The sequence below is a fragment of the Fringilla coelebs genome, assembly GCF_963513975.1.
Source record: "Fringilla coelebs genome assembly, chromosome: Z".
Taxonomy (NCBI): Eukaryota; Metazoa; Chordata; class Aves; order Passeriformes; family Fringillidae; genus Fringilla; species Fringilla coelebs.
The window spans coordinates 20,882,689-20,904,497 of NC_140031.1; the positions used below are offsets into that span (position 1 = coordinate 20,882,689).

Here is a 21,809-nt window from a genome sequence, read left to right on the forward strand (position 1 = left end):
GCTCCAGCTTATCAAATTCTTTATAGCCACCTTCCACTGGTAGCACACATTTTTCATAGATATTTCATGTGAAAAAATAGCATTTTTTATGTGAAAAAAAATATTTCAGGTGTCATAAATTACCAATCTAAGAAATCAAAAATCTATGTACACTGTTGAGTCTACATTTTTCAGAGTAGAATCAAAATGCAAGCTTACAGCAGTAGACAGCATGCTAACACATGCAGCAGACTGCATGTTAACTTACCCAAAATGAGAACTTATGATGCAAAATCTGCATGTTAATTTACAGAATAGTAAATTATATTAATGTATATTCAATACAACTCAGAAAATCTGTGTCAGAGAATGGGAGAAATACAATAACCAACATGTATCCCATCTGAGGAATAAATATACAGTGGTGCAGTAAATGCCTACTGGTGTAGTGGTGAAATTCCTTATTACCTCTGTAAGAGATATCATACCTATTATCCAGCTTCATGGACAAGAGGCAAGAGAAGCTAAAGATACACCTGATTCTACTTGTACTTAGTCGTAAGTTACTCCAGTCAATGAGGAGACTTATAGCATTATTTTGGGAAGTTTGTGGTCCTGTTTTAAGTTCTAGGACCTTGAAGGCACTGACTGACATGCAGGAAAACTTACCCTTTACCAGCACAACCAATCTTTTCTGCTTCAAAAAGAACTGAGCTGGGCTAAATATAGGTGGGCAGGACATATTTTCTAGGGATTATGGTGTGGCAGAAGTTATAGCAATGACTTTTAACTGTTCTGCAGTGGAATAATTCATCTCAAATCCAAAACTATTTTCCCTGAGATTCTATTTTCTTGCAGCAGTTTTACAAAACTCCCATGTTTGAAAAGGTATACCTTTATTCTTTAATTGGTGGTTGTACCCTCTAATGTGGTGTTAGGTTTTTTTCAACTTAGGCTGTTCCCACTGTATGCATAATCTGCTGTCCAGATCTAGCCTCATGTTGCCAGTTTTAGACATTTTCCAGCCTGAACTCACTTAGCTTTGAACAGTCTCCATCTCACTAGTACTTTGAGTCTTTACCTTATTTTGTGTCATCTGTAAAATTCCTTGGAGTGGTATTTCTCTCACTTCCATTTTTTAAAAATGTATTAAGTACCAGTAGTAATGGGAATTCTGGTGTCCAAGAGAGCACCTGTTCCTGTTTGTCCTGTCTGTTGCTGGCTAATGCAAGCATATCTTCATTTTGACCCATTATATGTACTCAGGTCCCTCTTCCAGAAGATATTTCTAGCTCTTCTGGGATTGCAGTTTTTTGACAAAAATAAAGTTTCTACCAATTTTCAGTCTAAATCTACTCCTGGACAATTAATAACATATACAATGTTTTTCTTACAGGTCAACTTTATTCTTTGTTAAAATTCTCTGATGGTCAAAATTCTACAAGGATATTTTATATAAACTATTACACTAGATTAAAGCCTCAGGAAAATATACAATACAGAAAAATAAGGATTAATCACTCCTACACAGTACACTTTCTCAGTGGGACAAATATTTAGCTTACACAGAAAACTAAACCACATCTTGAGTACATCTTGCTGAAGTTAAAATGAACTCTACTAAACAGCCTTTTCAGACTTCTCTCCTTTATTGCTATTACTTAAACTATAACACTGCTTTTCTAGATAAACCTGTTCTTCTGGTCTTCTCTCTCAAATAATTTCTCCTTCCCCCCCCCCCCCCCCCCCCCCCCAATCTCTTTGGTTTCTTTATTCTTGTACCTCTTTTGTTTTCTGCTACCACCACCTCATTTTGTGTTCTTCTTTATTACCTCAATTCATCTTCATAGACTGTTATACTATAATCTCTTGTGAACAGTATAAATGTGCTGGCATTTTTACTACAGAACCATTTTTGACATATTTTTCTCTATTCACCCTTATTATTACTTATTGTGATTTGCATCTTAGAATTTCTGTTAATGCCTTTCTCAGGTACTACTGCCATAGGGCAGAGGAATTGTAGTAAGAGGCATCAAGTGTGTGTTTGCCCAAGAGAGTCTGATGTGTGGTAATTTTCACAAGGTAAGATAGGTTGGCTGCCCAAGACATGGCAATGTCAGTAAAACCTTTTAGCAGCTTCAACACTGGCTCTGCTGTGGAGACTTCAGAGCACTGAATCATCAGTTGAGTGAAAAAGTTTGGCATGTGTGACATTCTGTTTTGCATACAGAGATTGTGTCCTTTTTTGACTGGGGAGAGATGATGTGAGGAATTGTGAAAGATGATCTTCTAAAAATACATCCCAGGAGTTCCTAGAACTGATTGTTACATGAAACAGATAACAAGCACCATGTCAGATTCATTACTCATGATACTTTTCAGAGGAGCCTGCAGCTATGACATTCTTTCCTGTTGTCAACTACAAAAGCACTGAGTAAATACAGAGTTCAATATGCATTATCTCAGCAGCTTTCATGTCCTTAAAGAACAAGCCTGTAAATGTTACTTAGTCCATTCCAAGTTCACAGCTGGATGCTGCAATTTTTTTTATCCCTAATTGCCTTGTTGCAATTCTGAGCTATGGTTCTTCACTATGACTTATTTTTGAAAGGAAAAAGAAGCCAAAACCTTCCCGTTATAAAGCTACATAATAATACTGCATCACAAATAATTTATTTTTCTTTTTGTTCTACCACTTGGATTCCTACGGCTAAGACTTTTGTTTGGCCATCATTATGCTGCCTTGCAGAGTGCACAAGAACCAACACATACCATTGAAGAGAATACAACAGAGGAAGTATCTGACTAAACTCAGGAAATACTCAGGAAGGAGTCCTGTAAACAGCACAAGTTGACACTACCAAATGACAAAATCTTTAAAGTAATATTCATACAAATTTCAATGGTGGTAGAGCTTGTATGGTAACACCGTTGCCTTTTTGCCCAACCTGGAAATTAAACTTGAGATGATTTTAGTAAGGAAGTAATATAAAAGGGGATCTTTATTTGAAGGCCTTCAGGAGCAGTAATGGAAAGATGTCCACAAAAGCCCACCCCACCCCCCAGGGGTGAGTACATCTTTATAGGTTTTAGGAAGTTAGCATAATTGAGTAAAAGCACCAATTAGGAGAACAAGTGGTGACACAATGCCCCCCAGGTCAAGTCCCTTCTCTGGAGCCCCCCTTTCAGCAGCACTACTTTTACTTTGTCCATGAGACTGTATCTCAAAGAGTTGTTCTCAGCCTTGATTCACAGGAAGAATCAGATAGTAACCCTCCCAGGGCTTGGAGCTCTGGAATTTGTTTCATCTTTCTGCTTAGGGAAAGGCCATGGAGAACTACTGGGAAAACTAGCTACTAAGATAATAGGCGACAGAGTTACAAATATTTGTGTGAAGAATACAGAGAACATATAAAAGGCGGAAGAAAAGGCAAAACCCAAACAGCATCAACACAGGAAACTAATATTCAATTGCAATCAGTGATGTACAAACTGCCTTCCTCACACTGCAGAATGTTGCTAGTAGCAGGTAAAATACTTCAGAAGTTTATAAAGATGGCAAGTATATTGTTAAAATACAACTAAAGACCATGAAAACTACTAAGCATGAAGTGTAATTTTGGCAGAATTTAAAGAGAAAAGTATTCTTGAATTGTTGTTCAACCATCCTCATCTGATATGTATTCCAAATAGTGTAATACCTATTACACAAAATTTTTTGTATTGAAAGTAGCTTTCAATTATTCTAGGTACATTGAAGAAATGTATGTACTCTAAACTGTGAAAGAGACTGAAGGGTTTTCCTTGGAGTCTCACAAGTTGCAGAGAATGTTGAAGCTGTAATTTTGTGCTGTGAATGTGTATTTCCTTTGGCTATTTATGAAACAAGAGCTTCATTCAGTTTCAATTCAGCTGTTCCAGGCCTTGGTGCCTTTTACAGCACAGTTTGTTTCCCAGCTTAGCAGCTCAATTGCCAATGTGCACATTTTTCTTCCACTACCTGGGAGAGATGACTGAAGGAAACACCAAGTATCTGCTTTTGTTTCCTGTGCCTATTGTCACTACTCTATGCATTTGGCATGCCCACCCCACATACTACTCACGTGCTTTATTCTTGTCTTTCTTTCTGGAAATAGGCATTTCATTCTCTATCTGAGATAGGCTGACAGGGAATGGCATCACCTTTATATTGCAAGAGCTTTGGAGGTTGTAGAGTAGCAGGGATGCAGTCACTACTCGGGGCCTGTACAACAGCAGGAGTTATGCCAGGGTTAGCCTTCAAAAGTGATTCATGCAAAGTGAAGCTAGTAACAATAGACATGAATGAAGAAATAGTTAAAGTTTAATACTAGAAGTCCTGTTTTGATATCCAAACCTTTACATCAATGTCAAAGATGAAAGAGCCATAACATTTTGTAAAAGGACAAAACCTAAGGAAAAAGGATTCAAAAATTGATAGCTTTTCTTTGCTTCTGTTTATTTTCAGCTTGCTTGTAGTGATCCTGCCAAAAGAATGTGTAATTATCTTTCACAGTCTATGACTAGATCGATTTTAAAAGATCATTTTGAAGGATCAATCTTTTCTAGCTTCTCATTGCTCATTCTTCCACTCTCAGGACCTAACACTGATTCGTATTTGCACTTACTGATTAATGTATGTAAGTAGAAAGTGTTGTGTAAAACAGACATTTATTTAAAGGGTAATAGAAAATCTCACTTGAATTTCCAAATTTGATGTAACCATTCTGACATTAAGCATATTTAAGTCCATATCTTTCTACACAAAGGCTTGTGAACTGAAATTTACCACATCCTATTGTAAAGGATTTCAGACACAATCACAACTGAATTAAAAATAAGAGTGAAGAAGTAGTTGCATGGTTTAGTATTAATAAACCTGAAATAGAAAAGCAGATTTTTTTCATAAAATGGTCCATCTAATAATTTGATGCATTGATGTATGCTAATAGATTTCTCAAAAAAAAATATATCCCATTTTAAAACAGCATTGCAAAGCATAAATAAACTTTTTATGAAAGGAAAATCATCTTCTCTGCAGAAGTGAAAGCAAAAATAGATCACCATGTCAGTCACTACTCGAACTGTCTGAACTGTTAGAAGATGAACTTTTTTCCTTTCGTCTCTTCTTTTTCTCCTTTTTATGATGCTTTCCTTTCTTTGATTTATGCTTTTTCCCCTTTTCCTTTTCTTTTTTGTGTGATTTTTGTTTTTTTGACTTTGGCTCATCCTCTTCTGCTGAACTTGATGAGGAAGATCTAGTAAAAAAAAATGCAGATCAGTATGTAATAAAGAAAGAAAATGACACAATAACAATTTAAGGTGTCAGTATTTTTGAAATGTCACAAATTGAATTTGGTGTAGAATTTGTACAGTAGCATACAGTAGCATCCACTGGAAAGCTTATGATATCTGGGTCTGCATGTTTAACTTAAATGATGACTTTTCTAATACGACTTTCATGCCAGAAAAGCAGTATGTTTATAATACAGATTTTAAAAAAATGAAAAAGGCAAATTGTGTGGGCTTTTAATCTTTGAGAAAAGAAAGACCAAGAGTACAGACCATCAAAAAATACAGTATAACAACAAGATAGAGCTTCTGTTTTTTAAATACCACATGATGTGTAACAATGCTAATTAATACCTTCAGATATACGTCCCTGATGCAAGATCTAAGAGAACCTGTTATGAAAAATTTTTATGTTCTTGCAGCTCATACTATTGGTCTCTAACCAACAGTGATAAGTGATTACATACATAAATAAACTATGAGGACAATAAGTCATTAAATATTCATGAATACTAAAGAGTTTACTTGATTAACTATTACTTGAATGTAAAGAAAACTGTTATAGATAACTATGTAGTTGTTGGCTTTCACTATTGTGTATGGGCTTTTGCAAATTATTTTGATATAGTACAGTTTGTAATCTCTTTTTAACTGCTTTTTATATGGTATAATTTGTCAGTCTTTTAAGGTTAATACCCTAATCCCTGTGTAGATTGTATATTTTTGTGTGATAGATATATATTATAGTTTAAGTTTTCACAAAATATTAAAATAGAGGCTATGTGCTGTATATTATAACACTGACTTTTGCAGATGTAATTGTAGTTGTGAAAAAATAACTAATGCCTTTATTTTTTAACTAACTGACAATGGTGAAATAGCTAATATTAATTAGCTCTTTGTAATTACTTGTAAAAAAAATACTTGTAAAAATGGCCAAAGCATCTTTATGATAACACTGAAAAGAACCAGGCAAATAACACTGAAAGAGCAAGGAGAAATCTACCACTGACCCTTTGGCTATCAGTAGCTGTCAAACCACAGACCAGGGGGCCTTGTGAGGAAATAAAATACAAGACTCTCAAAGTCACATCTGCATTGTGGCACATTCTCTAAGATGGGGCCAGGAGTTGAACTAAGCTAAATAATTCCTGGGACATGTAAACTCAAATGAATATGTCTGAATATGTATGATCTTCATGAATATACATTTGACCAATGCAATGAAAAAGTATGTAAGAAAAGTTGTTACAGTTAACCACGTGCATTTGGCTATGGCTGTGCACCCAGCGCTGTTACTTTTGCTTTATCCCTTATTAAACTTCTAAAAATTTTAAAGAGTGAGGCTCGTTTCTCACAAAACCGACAACCAGATTGACTCTTTTCTCTTCTACTTCTTCACAAGTGTAAGGGCTGTCTTCAAAAGTGAAAGTTTAAGCTACACAACATAAATAAGGAAAAGGAAAAATGCAAATACAACAGGTATTAAATCCTGTTTCTCTGTTTTGGAGGGGGACACCTTCTTGTGGTCTCTATGTACATTTTACAGTTTATACATTCCAGTGCAGTTCCTGGCATATTGTCTTATCAATTGTCTTAAAGACGAAACATTAGTTTCATTTATAGTCTCACTTTAAAAAAAGCAAAAAAACCTCAAAAAACAAGTCAGTCCACAGGCCAGAACTCAGATCCACAATACATTGGGGTATTACGATATTTTCCTCTGAAACTGGAGTAACACTGTTTTTAAGCTTCTATGTTAACAGGTACACTAAAACTCAACACCTGTTCAATATTACAGAAGTTTCCCTTTTGATAACTGTGAGTTACTCAGAGCATATGCCTGTGTGCCTACAGGTGTGCTTACACAGGCATGTCTGCACACAAACAACTCTACAGTCTCTGAATTTCAGAGAGCCTTCTCCACCTTGGCTAGGCTGGGGTCCAACCCCACAATCCTCCTGATTTGTTCTTTTACCATCACAGCTTGCCTAGAGTTGGACAGTCAGAGGCAGTTCTGCCTTCTCTTATCTGCAGACCTGCAGCTTGCTAGGGCTTTCAAGACTCCTATGATCCTCACTCCACAGCAGAAAGCCTGTGACTACACCACTAATCTAAGTACATTTACCTTACCATTATTTTACCATTACCTTACCATTAGTCAGTTCTCACTGGAAAACAGAAAACTTTTCAAATGAAAAAGTACTTGCAAATAATGTTGCATCAATAGAAGCAATATCTCCTGAGAAAACACAAGTATCAAAAATATTTCTAAAGCTGTGTTTTGAAATGAAAAGTGGCGTGTGAAGGTTACCTTTTCCTTGATCTTTTTAATTTTGCTTTCTCTTTGCTTTTTCTTTTTTGTTTCTTTTTTTCTTCCTCTTCATTTAGATCTATAGGTAGAAAGTTAAAGTTTACAAAACACTTGTCTTAATTAAGATCAGCAGCAAAAAGTAGCTTCAATGGCAATGTCAAGTTACCACAAAATTCTTGTTAAAAGGCTTTATTTTCCTTTCCCCAAATTCTGGTTAGTATAGCAATTTCAGAAATATATTGCAGTAGCAGCAAGACTTTTATACACAACTTATGCTGTACTGACGTTGATCTAAGCACTAAGAATGAAGGAAGGCCTGTAAAATGTAGCAAAAAACCCTTTCCTAGACATTTACACCAGATTCAGGTTTTCATATCGGTTCTTTATCATAGAAAGTGTGATAAAGTACTGGAATGGTCTGCCTGGGGAGCTGGTGGAGTCACCATCCCTGGACGTGTTTAAAAAAGACTGGATGTGGCACTCAGTGCCATGGTCTAGTTGAGGTGTTAGGGCATGGGTTGGACTCGATGGTCTTGAAGGTCTCTTCCAACACAGTGATTCTGTGATTCTTCTGTATTTTAACAGTTTAAACATTTAACATACATGTCCAAGTCTGAAAACTAGAACAAATAAAGAAACTAATATTCTGTTAGGCTTCCCTGAGTTACTTCCACATATCCCTATTTCATGCTTCACAAACAGCAATGCCATAACTGAGACACATTTGAGTTAATTGTCAATGTGATGCCTGCAGAGACCACCAAAACAGTCATCCCCTCATCTGGTTGTGTCAGCCCCCTGCCCTAATGCTCTACAGTGTGGTATCATGACTTCATATTTCACTTACAAGCAATGTTTTTATGACATTGATAAATTTCTGACCTTAGATTTTTCTATACCAGTTCAAAAAGTACTTTTGATCCCTCTAAAAGGCAAATCCACCACATAAATACACATTCAGCTAACAGGAAAATACTGCCTTTACAATTTATCCTTAAAAAAGACAGCAAATTTTGAATATTTCATTTTTATTCCTACGACCCTTTCCATAATGGCTGAATGCTGGTGTAGTTATTCCTTTGTTACAAGAAACACAAATTATTGGTCTCTATGTTATGGATTGGAACATGAAATAATTTAGTATGATATAGAAGAGCAAATTACTTTTGGAGCAATGAAAAAATGTGAATGACAATGGGTGAACAAGCAGTATTGTTTAAAGAAAATAGTGCAAAGTCTTGAGAAGATGAGAAAATGGCAAAATTCCACCTGGATAACTGACAGATACACATCTCCTTACAACATATGCAGGAGCCACAATTTGGGAAAGAATAATAAAACAGGAATATTGGAAGATCAAGTAAACAGCTACTTTTCCTGCAGATATCCATCTTCAATAAGCTTAAGACTGAAAAAACCCAGCCTCTACATTCAAAAATATTTAGTAAGTGGTATTTTTTCCAAAGAGACTTATTCCAAGAAAGTACCACTGCAGTACCAATTCAGCACTCTTGATAAACAGCCCATCCATTTCTTTTGAAGTGTTCAACTAACTATAGGCTTCTATCTACCCCTTTTCCTTTCTAAATAGCATCTTCTGTAGGAACTAAATGTTACCACACACGAGAGCAAAAGAACAAAACATGATGAAAAACAGAAGGGCAGAGGAGAAGAATGTTCATTCATTTAAAAACACAGTGAGGTGAAGCTTCCTTGCTTACTTAGGTGCACAACCTCTTTGGTGTCCAAATTCAAATGAACTCAAGTACCTGATAAACAATTCATCTATTCTTACTCTGACAAGGAGTTGATACTCAGACCTTCCAAATATAGAACAGTACTTCTCAAAATGTGAATGACTGAATTCCAGTCTACTAGCTGTTTCAGTCAAAATCCTACTTAGAAACTGGAGAGAAATTCAGGTGTCATATTACTAAGTAGTTAGAAGATGTTTTAACTACATGTCATAATCAAAATATTAACTCAGAACACCCATGTTACTTTCTTCTAAGCAGCTTCTTAGAAAAAGATCAGTTAATCTCTTGTATTTAGGAGCCCCTTTTGAGATATTCCAAACAGGTACATTAGTAACTTCCTACAGAAGGAATTAATCATAATACTAAAAGAGTGTGGGTGTATCAAACCTCCGAAGTCTAAATACATAAAGTAAAAGACCTATTTTTAAATCACAGGCTAAAAGAACAAAAAGTATTTAGCAGAATGGATGAGAGTCCCTGCACATCAGAAGACTATTATCCAAAACCCACAAAAACACCTTACTCTTTTTTTCACGCATGGCTTGTAATCTCTGTAGTTCCTCTTCCTCGCTATCCTCACTGCTAGTGCTGCTAACGTCTAAAACAATATCTCTTTGAGGATCCACTCGGAGGAAGTTTCGACATTCAAATGTCAGATGACCAGCTGAACAAAATAAATATACAGAAAGAAAAATTACAATTTACCAGAAAAAACATTAAAAACTAAAGAACATTGATTTTTGTATTATTCAGTTTTGAGAAGTGAAAGGAAAAAAGGTAGGCTGTGATCTGTGAAAGGGGCAGGAGAAAGCTTACTTTGAAAAACCCTATCCAAGAATTTGATAGGTTGTGCAATGCTCTTCTATTTAATTGTGCTTTATGGCCTCTCTCCTATTCTGCTAATTTGAAGATTTTTTTCAACTTTAGTTTCTATTTTTTAATGGTCTTAGGTACTTTCTTAAGAAACTAGCTGAAAAGATAGCATGAAATATTTCAAAAACTACAGTAAGTGTTGCATTGCTTAACTCCCTCTAGTGAAATTGTAGTATCCTATTTGCTTATGAGACATAGTCTTTAACAGCCAGCACTTAATACTGACTAAACTACTGCCTGACCAGTATTTTTAGTTTTCTAAGTTACATCTTGATAACCATGACCAGCTAGAAACCTTGTGCTGAATTCACTCATTGAAATAAAAAAAAAAAGTGAAATTTTAAAAAAAGGAAGATATGGTTTGGGAGACACAGTAATTGAAATAAGTAACTGAAATAAGCTCATGCTCTTAGTAAGGATGATGACTACCTACCTACACCTTCAAGACAGATTTTAGGAACATATAAACATGGATCATGTGATATGACTACACGTTTTCCTTCTCTTTCAGAAAGATTCTGATACCTGCTGCATGTAGAAAGAAAGCACTAAATCTATATTTATATCCACTGTTCTTTGAAAGAACAGATACACAAAGCAAATCATTGACAAAATTTGTTGCAAAAGCCTGAAGTAAAAGAATGAAGAAAATTTTTTTCCTGTCATTCAACATAACACTCTAATAAAAAACCTAAACAGCTTAACTCACTGTGCTAAAAGTTCAAGACAATTCAGTACAAAACAGTGTCTGTTCTTCCAATGTTCTAAAAATATGAGTCAGTGATTAAAAATTTGAAATCTTCACTAAGACCTGTCTCCATTAATAAGAAAAGCAGCCACAGATATTTACAATCAGTGTATAATCCAAAGCATGAGCTAAATTCCAACTGCAGAACTTGCAATCAATAAAGGTAGCTGTTTCTTGAAATATACAATGCACAAAATAATATTTTCTTAGAATAAAAGATTATACAGATTTTAAACTATTTTTTCTGGTGAATTATATTGGACTTAACTTCAACTGAAATGCTTGCCTCTTTGCAGATTCAGAAGAAGCACAAGTGCTCATCTCAGCATCAAAGAAGGGGCTTTCAATTCAAAATTTCTCAAGCAATTGCATTGAAATGTAGTATGTATAAATATAATACCATAATATTTTTGCTGAGACACTCAAAGAGCATTGATAAGTGTGAGAAACCAGAGAACAAACATGAACTAAATAAAGAAAGACAACATGATAATTTAAACTGACAAATGCCTGGGCAACAAGGAAAAATACTTCTTTCATTTCTTTCCCCTCTCCTCAAAAGGCAGTTCCAACCAACACCATAAACTGAAGAAAACACTGTAACTTCATATTGCTTATTATAGACTTACGGTAGCCACATTTCTTGCATCCAGCTCTGATATTATCCTTATTTCCACCTGAAAGAGAAAATTTCACCAAGTAAGTGTTGCTGAAGAGAGCCTTCAAGTTTCTTTCAAATTTGGCTTGATGATGTCAATACACAGACAGAAGAGATCACCCCTCACAAGTATTAAGCACACCAAGATCTCTTTAAAAAACTGCATATCTAAGGCTACTCTTCTGTGCAGTAATCTACCAGAAAACACTTGACTGATTTAAACTGCTAAAGATCATTTAGTCTTACAAAATTTATTGCCAAATACTAATTTGATTTATTGTGGCGTTTCCACTTGTTTAGTTACAGTATGAACACAGTAATAGACATCTAACATTCCAGTGATCTGTAGTACACAATATAAATTCTAGCAGTCAAAGGATGTTGACAGGCATTCCCTGGAAACTCTGAAGTGATTTATATCTTAATTACAAGAACTGACTTTACAAGGCAATTAAAAAGACCAAACCAATCAAAAAAATCCATCCTTGAAAACAAAAAAGGAAATTAAAAAGTCAGCAAATTATTAAATTATTCTGAATCCAGACAACAAGACAGCAAAACCAAAAAATGAAAGAAAGCAAATGTGTGAGAAAGTGAAGACAGTAACAGAAAAGTTTGGATTCTAAGCAGGAAGAAGGATCTGAATAATGCAAATTTTAGGTATTGAAAGTGTGTGATTCTCCCATGTGAGACAACAGTTAAGTTAAACAGACACAGTAGGACACAATTCAGGAGAACCACCAGGGATTTGCCCCACCCCCCAAAAGATCAATCTTAATTTTACTCTTTTAAGCAATTGGTAATGAAAGTGACTGAATTCCCAAAATCAAAGGATGCCATTCTCCCAACTGAATACAGCAGAAAAACACCAACAACTTAAGCAGTCATATACTATCAGAAACTGAGTACATTGGTCCCATTAATTTAAACTTAAACTATGACTTACTGAAATAAGCACTCTCTTTAGAAAATTCTACTCAAAATAACAGAAACCTTCAAACCCCAAACTGAAAAAACTTCCTTGGAAACTTGGACAACTCAAGTGTATGCCTTAAAGAGTGTTGGAAAGCCAAGCAACAAAAAATCCGTACATTCCATTATAACAGATTATTTTCTACAGATCCCAAACCCTTAGTATTCCATATTCCCTTCAAGGTCAGCAGTGTTCAGGTACCTGTTTTGTGACTACCTTTAGAAGGACACCCATGAATGAGATAAGGACGTAGGGAACATAGAAGAAAGAGTCACAAAATAAAAATCAAAAGCATACCTGTAACTTGCAATGTCACATCAGAAAAAACACTCAAACCAGCACTACTCCTTGGGACTAGAAAACAAGATCACCCAAGCCACCTACTTTGTCCCAGTTTTCTGAAATATTTCTGAGTCAGTCTCAACCCCACTGCATAGCTGACCCATAGGTAAAGAAAGATTTGGTTTTCCAGCCAAGGGAGTTCAGTACAGTCTTGTGCACACTACAGAAATGCTATGTAAGTCAGGATCTCCAAAAGAGACACCCAGCAGATGACAAGAAATCAAATATTCCTAACAAATTGCTAGAACTGAAATTTTAGTACTGTTTTAGGCTTTAAATAATCATGTTAGAAGCAAGGGTTTAGACTAGATGAAATTTTAGCAAAACTCATTGCAAGAAGCTTCCTTTCTCACTCCTTCTTCTTCCCATATCTTAATTCTCAAGACAATTAACAAGTGGCACAGAACTAAGGACTTCGTTCATTCAGTGGAGCCTAAGACTGAAAAGAAAACTTCTGGAAACCTCTGAATGCAAACACGTATTCCTCAAAACCCCCTTCTAGAATGGGAACAAGCTTGTGAAGGCCTTCGTTTCATGAGAGAAGCAGATCACCTAAGCTCAGGCCTGTTCCGCGGCTCCCCAACCACACACTCCCCGCTTTTCAGGGCAAGAAAACACTACGGAGCAATGGCGATCCTGCTCGGCCTCAACACCTTGCAAATCGCGCAGGTGTTTCTGCCTGCCCTGACTCACTACTGGGACACAAGCACTAACCCAGAACGACAGCGGAGGAGAGAAGACACGTCTGACAACCTCGGAGCTCTAATCTCAGAGGAGGCGATGAGAACGCAGCGCTGGGTCACCCAGAAGCTCGGGGAGGGGCCCCGCAGCGCCAAGGGAACTCGCCCGCAGCTCCCCAGCGCTGCCCCTGCCCAGCCCGGCCCCATCCCCATCCCCATCCCATCCCCATCCCCATCTCCATCTCCCTCTCCCTGCCGCTGCCCCCGGCAGCACGGATCGCAGCAGCGCCCGCCGGCCCCCGCACGCTTCCCCGTGCCGCGCACAGCCGCGGGCCCTTCCCGTGCAATTGTCCCAGTTGTCCACCGCCCCGCCCGCCCCCAGGCTGCCGGGCCGGAGCCGGCCGGCGCTGCCCCGGCCCCGCCGCAGTCCCGGGCGGGCGCCCCTCACCCGGCAGTGCCATCCCGCCGCTCTCTCCAGACAGGACCGGCCCGCACGAGCAGCGACGCCCGTCCCCGCCGGAAGGCTTAGCTCGGCGCACCGTCGGACCGTACCACTGCCAGGGAAGGCAGAGGGCCTCAGCACCCCTAGGGCGGGAGCCACGGTGAGGGACCAGAGATGTGTGGAGAAGCCTGCGGATCTTTCTTAAGACACGTTCTTTCTCAGTGAATCTCGGAGAGACTCCTGCCGAGGACACGTTCCTTCATCCTTTCTTCCGGCTTGTGCAACTTCATCCCCCCCTTCTGTGACCTGCATACGGGCGCCCAAGATGGCGGGCGGCTGTGGGCGGTAGGAAGTGTTGGCGGGGAAGCGGGGTCTGGCGTCGGTCGCTGGGGAGGGCTCACCGGCCGGGCCGGTCCTGTCCCCGCCATGAGCAACATCTACATCCAGGAGCCGCCCACCAACGGGAAGGTGAGGCTGCCAGGGTTAAATCCTGGAGAAGTTGTATGTTGTAGAGTTATGTGGGGATAGGTGAGAGGAACACGAGGCTGGGTGATGGTGATGGTGGTGGTGGTGGTGAGGGTGGTGGTGGTGGTGAGGGTGATGGTGGTGGTGGTGAGGGTGATGGTGGTGATGGTGAGGGTGAGGGTGATGGTGGTGGTGGTGGTGAGGGTGGTGGTGACGGTGGTGGTGGTGGTGGTGGTGAGTGGGAATGGTGAGGTCGTTTTTTCTGTGGTAGATTGGTTTGGTTAAAAAGTTACTTCTTTGACGCTGCTGGAGTTAAAGCATGAGGCGTGATGCGTGATGCCTGGAGACATAGAACAGTCCTCGGAGCTTTTAATTTCCTCTATTCCCGATTATATCTTACCTCCTTCATTTTGTTATGATCTCTCACTGAATGTAATGATGTTCCTTGTAAGAGCGATACCTTTGGATATTTATGGAGTTTTTTTTCCCCCAAGTTGTTTCGTTATAGAAATGATAAAGGGTATCTTAAATTTCTAGAAAGCACCAGCCACGTTATATTATGTTATGTATATTATTATGTATATTATTACAGCTATATGATACATCTTTATTATACATATTGATTCAGAGCTGTATCTCAAGTTCTGGAAATGCTAGTTAGAACTAACAGTAGCTACCTGAAACACTTAAGTATATACCACTCTTACAAATATAACCAATTGAGATTTACTTTTTTAAGGCAGTTATACTCTTTGATCAGTGACTAAGTTACAACAAAACTGAGGCTGCATTTATCTATATGTTTATAGGTTTTGCTGAGAACTACAGCAGGAGAGATAGATATAGAATTATGGTCAAAAGAAGCACCAAAAGCATGCAGAAATTTCATCCAGTTATGTATGGAAGGTAATGACTATGCCGTCTTTGTTCCCTTTCTGTAAAATAGAGGTCATAATTATGTTTTGACTTTAGCATGTCAGTAAGTTTATTTATGTTTAGGAATTATTAATTAACACCTGGACAATGTTTTTCAAGGTTACCAATAAAGCTGGTTGAGAAAAAAAAGTAAAAATTTTGGATGGTTTTCTCAAATTAAGCTGACAACATACTTCCAGCAAATATCTACAAAGTAGAACAACTTCAGTGTGTGCATGAAATGGCAGTGATGCAATATTGGACATTCTCCAAAATTCTCATTTCTACATCACAATTTACACTACCAATTTTTTTTTTCCGTGAGTGCTCCTAATGTTTCAGTTACTGTATTTTTTTGTTGATAAAAGCTCCGTAAAACTTTCCACTGAAGTAGCTGGTACCAGAATGGGAAGCTCCCTACTGAAAAAACTGGAACAAAAATATGTGAAAGACCTGATGTCTTTATATGTTTTCTAACTTGTATTATTCTCCCATTTAAGCATTTGTAGAATTTTGAAGTGTTCTTTTCGCCTTCATCTGTTAAACAAAAATAGCAGTCTAGGCTTTGTGCCTCCAGCACAGATCCAGTCTGTTTTCTCCAGTCTCTTTTCCCTCATGTTGAGACTTTTTGCACTGGTAAAGGAATTTCTTAGCCCATGATAAAGGTTCATGTATACTCAGTGGGCTTTATTTCCTTTCTTATTTTTTTAATTGCTGCATAGCATCTTGTGCTTTGTAACACATTTAAGTAATTCTCATTAATATCCCAGCTAGGACCATCCACGACTGTGTCTAGTTATGCTACAACATTTGCACAACTTGCTTTGTCTTGCAGCATGCTGCAGATTTTTTTATTTTTATTATTATTATTATATCAACCAGGGGTTTGGTTCAGGTAAAGTATTGTTTTTATTCCTTTTGTTTTCTTGTGATCTTGTAATCTCTATCAGATAAATAGCTAAAAGAAGATAGCTTAGAGAGCAAAATGTACCACGTATTTCATTCTGCAAAAATTATCGGTTCAGCTGCAGTATAGGTGATGAAAAGTGTACTATGCTGGTGAGTGAAAGTGCAAATCATCTATATATGGGTATTGCTAATGTTGTATGTGAGATCTCATCCAGGATAGAGCACAGTAGTTCTAGTTCTCCTTTTAAATTGGTTATTTTGATAGTGTCATTACTTAAAAGCTGAAAATACTGTAATTCATCAAGGTCATCTTGTCAGTGACGGGCAGGATTTTTTGCTAAAGAAACATGTGACACCACAGGATGTGATTTCATAAGTCTGTGGAGAATAGAAAGGAACCAAATAGAAGCCAACAGCAGAATCTAGTTACAGTATTTGCTTTCTGAAACTTCAGTCTCTGGACATCACTGCATGATCTATATGAAAGTTTGGGTTTAGGACCACTTACATGTACTTAATATCTTTTTCATTTTTCTTCTTTTTCTTTCTTTTTAGAGTATTACAATAACACAATATTTCACAGAGTAGTGCCTGGCTTTATTGTGCAAGGGGGTGATCCCACTGGTACTGGATCAGGAGGAGAGTCAGTCTATGGAGCTCCTTTCAAGGTGTGTATCTATAACTTACACATTAATTTGTTTGGTATTCTCTATCTATTGTGCTTCCTACCATGTTCTGAAAAATCAAATCTTATATGAAATGCATATATGAGCAGTAGTTGCCTTCAAGTGCTGCTTCAGTATGTTTGAATATGGTCTTCTATATTGAGAGTTCTTAGATCTAGCTGTTCTGGTATAATGATAAACCTGTGGACTCAACAGCTGTGTTCTGTTCTGCTGGACTGTTTTATTTCAGGTGGTGCAGGCACCTTTAATTTGTGACTGAACGTGCAAAGCCTGTTTCTGGCCCTTCCATCTTCTTGCAGCTAGACTTTTACATCTAGCGCGAGCCTGAAGTTTGTGGGAGGGAATGGTACCTGAGCAGAGAACAAAGCAAAAATTACCAATATTGTAGTAGCATTGCTGCTTCAAAGTAGTGGTATCTCAGTATTGCAGTGTTTAGCATTGTGACAGTACAGTGGTATTCATCATGTTCTCCTTGATTTGAAAGGAGTCCTATTTTGTCTTCTTAATTCCAGAAAATGTGCTTCCTATGGATTTTTGCATTACTCTACTATTACAACCCGTTTTTGTGCCTTTAGTAACTTTACATGAATTAAGATTTAAATTAATTTTTCAAATAAATACAGTGATTGTCAAGAATAGTATTTTTGCAAAAAGTGTATGAAATGCAGCTACTTTTTAAAATGTTTTTTATTTTCTTAATATTTGGGGCGTAACAAATGCAAATAAAAACAATGAATAACAATTGATTTTTAGGTAATGAGTGAAAAAAGATAAAATCAACAAGACAGAGCTTAGAATTTTTTCAATTAGTAATGTGTCTTTCTGTTATTGATATTTTAGTTTCTAATCTTTTGTTTGGTGTTTGTTCGTTGTGTTTGTGTGTTTATGGTTTCTTTTGAAGATTGTTCATTTGTTTGCATCATTATAGGCACTAGGGATTAGAAATACTGACTAAAAATAATTTTTGCCACTCATAGTAGGAACTTTTAAGTATAATTCTGGCACTGAATTTCAAAATACTTGGGACTTATTACTGCCTGAATTCAAAAGAAAACTAGCAACATTTTTTATTGTGTGTGCATGTTGATGTTATATTACTTCTATCTCCTATCATGCTGCAGCTAAAGGAGTGAAAAGATAGTTTTATGCTGAAGTTGTTCTCTTTTCTGTCCTGCTTTTACCAGGATGAGTTCCACTCGCGATTGCGATTTAATCGAAGAGGACTCGTTGCTATGGCAAATGCTGGGCCCCATGATAACGGGAGTCAGTTTTTCTTTACATTGGGTCGTGCAGATGAGCTTAACAACAAGCACACAATCTTTGGAAAGGTCTGTTACATGAATTGGAGTCCCAGTTTAAGTCTGACAGAAGCTGCTACAAGTTTCTCTGAAGGCCAGCTTGGTATTGTTTGCTGCTATGTGCATTTGAAATTTATTTCAGTGCTTTCTATGCTCTCTCCATTCTCTTTATTTCCTATATCTGGCAAAAATGTTTCTGTGGGTTGTTCCTCTTATTATCTGTTTTGCTGTTGTTATTCTTCTAAATTGTATTTTCATGCTGTGCTGCCTTTAAATAATCTTATTTGTATTATCATGGCTCTTTCATTAATCAGTTCATCTAATACTAATGACATGTTAGAAAATTCCGTTTAGAATTAATTAGATTCTGATTACCCAAGAAGAGTCAGGAAGATGAAAAACATGAGATGAATTTGCCACTCATGATTTACTTACAAGAAAATAAAATAAATATTTTTTTATTTCAGTGGTTTTTGTTTTCCTGTTTCATAGCTCACAGTAATACTTCAACATCTTCATCTGCCTACATTCTCAAAACCACCTGTATTCCTTCAACTTTTGCCATTAAATTTAAAAACCCAAACTTTTGTACGTTGTACTTGCTCTCTTTTAGAAGTCTTACATGCTTACAACATTTCCTATAGCACTTGTACTTTCAAAATTTTTTACGTAATAATTGCCTTGTATTTTGCATAAAAAATAACACAAATTACAGTCATGAACTTTCAAGCCTTTCTTTGTAAATTTGCCAGGTTACAGGGGATACAATATATAACATGTTGCGCCTGGCTGAAGTAGAAGTTGACAAGGAAGAGAGACCTCTAAGTCCACACAAAATAAGAAGTAGTGAGGTGAGTGTGTTCTGTTTTGAAATGGGGCATTCTAAAATTCTTTTGTGCATAGTGTTCAGAAAATTTGGTTTGTCCTTTTACAGGTTGTTTTAAAAGATTGAACTATTTAATGACAAAATATTTACTAAAGATGTGTTTAAAATACTGTTTTTTAAACAGGTTTTATTTAATCCTTTTGATGACATTATCCCACGACCAAACAGAAAACTGAAGAAAGACAAACCAGAAGAAGAAACTAAAAAGTCCAAAGTAAAAGGCACAAAGTAAATATATGCAACAGAAATGGTGGTTCATTTTCTTTCACCTTTAATTTGTAGCTTGGCAGGTTTTTACTTCCATTTCTTCCTTACAAGCACTTCCTTGTTTCCCGGGGGTGGGTCAAGCAAATCTAGTTTCTCTGACTGAAATGTTACTGTGCATCTGTTGATCTGTAACTGTTTCACGCATGGTGATAGTTTGTTGAAAATAATAGAAAGTAGTTTATCTTTCCTACGTCCCACAAACTGCAGTCATCTGACTGAGATGACACTGCAGTTAAAACCTACTGGTAGGAGTAACTGGGTCACAGCTCAGTTGTTTGGGATTTTTTGAACTTATTTTATCAGATACCATTTATCCCACATTGAAGTACTGAGCAAAAGGCAGGCATTTTGACATGGGAAATTTTAGTTTCTGTGGATGAAAATTCACAAACAGGCAATGAAAAGTAATAGGAACTCTAAAGTGGGCATGCTGTCAGTTCTGCTGCATAAAAATAGAACGTTGCAACTGACTGGTTCCAACAGTGTGAACAATTAATTATTGAAAAAAAAATATAGCTCATAATTTTTTTAATTGTATTCTGTGAGTGTGTGCACATTTGATACGTTTCTGAGCTGTCATATCTTGAAAATCTTGTGTCTTGAATGCTGCTCTGTTGAAAAAAAAATACAACAGAACTGTCAGCACTCAAGAATCTGGGAGAGCTAGTCAAGACAGGATTTCTCAAATTGTGTCCTAACTGATGGTTTGCTATCCTTGTTTTATCTCAGGAGTATAATACAACATGCTTTTCTGAATATTTATGATTTTTTGCAAAGCAAAATGCAGTAGTTGGTTGGAATTGGTACATTTAGCAGGACAAAAAGTTTTTTAAAAGGTCATGTACACCGTGAAAGTAATGTCTTTAAAGTTAATGGAATGTTACTAAGACAATATTTAAAATTTTACTAGAAATTTTCTTTTTTCTCTTTAAGAAACTTTAACCTGCTTTCCTTTGGGGAAGAAGCTGAAGAAGAAGAGGAAGAAGTCAGTAGAGTTAGTCAGGTATTGTACCAAATTATCATTTTTTGTCTTTTCAACCTAATTACCTTTTTTGCATGTTTACAGAGAGTTTTAAAGTTTTTAGTCTTCTTCTTACGTTTGCATTTTTAACAATAATAATAGTAGTTGCTTTTATTTTTAGGATTCTGCTGTTACAGCATTTTGCAAAAACAGAAGTTTTGAGCTTTTTTGATTTTGAGGGTACCTTCAGTTACTGCATGGAATTTTTACATTTCCATGAGCAAAAAGTTTTATAGTATAAATCTACGTCTGCTGTTTAAAAGTCATGGAAGCAATAGGTACTTTATTCTTTTGCAAGTCCTTTATTTAGGATTGCAATTATATGGTAAAATACTTGAATACTGAGGATCATCTTAAGCATTTCCTGTGCATGTTTAGCTCCATTTTCTTACATATGCTTCTTCTTGCTCACATCCATCTGTGGGCAAAATGAAGTGTGATTATTGTGGAGAAAATAGCCCATTATTATATTTTGGTAGTGCACTACAGTGAAATGTTCACATTCCAGGATTGCACAGGTAATCTTTGGTCTAACATTTCCTTCCCTGACTTGGCACTTAAATACGGCTAGTTTAAAGATTTCTTAAATAATTTTCTGATTTCATTTCTACTGCTGACCAAGTTGTTTCCCTAGATTCCTAGGCTTTCTACAGTACCTCACTGCTTCAGTTAGTGATCAGACTACATGGTCCTGCATCCTGGATCCACATAAATGAAAAAGTGGTTGTTAGTCCTCAGAAGTTAGCTAAAATACAAAAGGAAAACAGTGAATAATGATGGACAATATTATAGTGATATGATATCAGTCAGAATGATAGTAGAGATTTATTACAACAGCAGCTTTAATTATTTTTCTTTTTTTTTTCAACTTTCCAGTCAGACAAAGTTTACTTGTTTACCTTAATATGCTCATCTACTGTTTTGCTCTTGCTATTTATCTGGCTTGTAATACTGGGTTTGACTCAGTTGCTTGGACTTCCTTTCTTGTCATGCCAAATACTTGTTTTCAGTTTAAAATTATCTAAATAGAATGCTTCTTTCATGATAAGTGCAGTTTCAGTGTTTTAATGCTCCCTTTCTTTCAGCTTAGCCTCAAAATCTCATCTGCCTATTTGTCCTGACTAAATTCTGGATTGCTCGTAGCTAGATAAGTAACCAAAACAACTCTTTATAAAGAATTAATCTTCATTCTTTGTAACAAAATAAAACCTTCTTTTTGATACCTCATTGTTTGCTCATAAGAGGTCTAGATCAGTGTCTCTGTACTTCTGGACATTATATTA

General features: G+C 36.8%; 2 protein-coding genes across 2 annotated transcripts in view; one reads left to right on the plus strand and one right to left on the minus strand.

Moving 5' to 3' along the window:
• Positions 1-1,403: 1,403 nt before the first annotated feature.
• Positions 1,404-14,297, minus strand: SREK1IP1 (SREK1 interacting protein 1). Its single transcript, XM_084225960.1, has 5 exons — positions 14,086-14,297; positions 11,614-11,661; positions 9,887-10,027; positions 7,607-7,685; positions 1,404-5,258 (listed from the first exon to the last, which is right to left on the minus strand). Exons 1-5 carry the CDS (start codon positions 14,096-14,098, stop codon positions 5,069-5,071), a joined length of 471 nt encoding a protein of 156 aa, XP_084082086.1. The 5' UTR covers positions 14,099-14,297; the 3' UTR covers positions 1,404-5,068.
• CWC27 (CWC27 spliceosome associated cyclophilin) overlaps positions 14,297-21,809 on the plus strand; it is a 93,011-nt gene continuing 85,498 nt past the window's right edge. Inside the window, exons 1-7 of the mRNA XM_084225959.1 lie at positions 14,297-14,547; positions 15,354-15,450; positions 16,924-17,036; positions 18,239-18,382; positions 19,105-19,203; positions 19,363-19,466; positions 20,439-20,508. Coding sequence (XP_084082085.1) covers positions 14,506-14,547; positions 15,354-15,450; positions 16,924-17,036; positions 18,239-18,382; positions 19,105-19,203; positions 19,363-19,466; positions 20,439-20,508 — 669 coding nt within the window. The 5' untranslated portion in view covers positions 14,297-14,505. The remainder of the gene's footprint in view (positions 14,548-15,353; positions 15,451-16,923; positions 17,037-18,238; positions 18,383-19,104; positions 19,204-19,362; positions 19,467-20,438; positions 20,509-21,809) is intronic.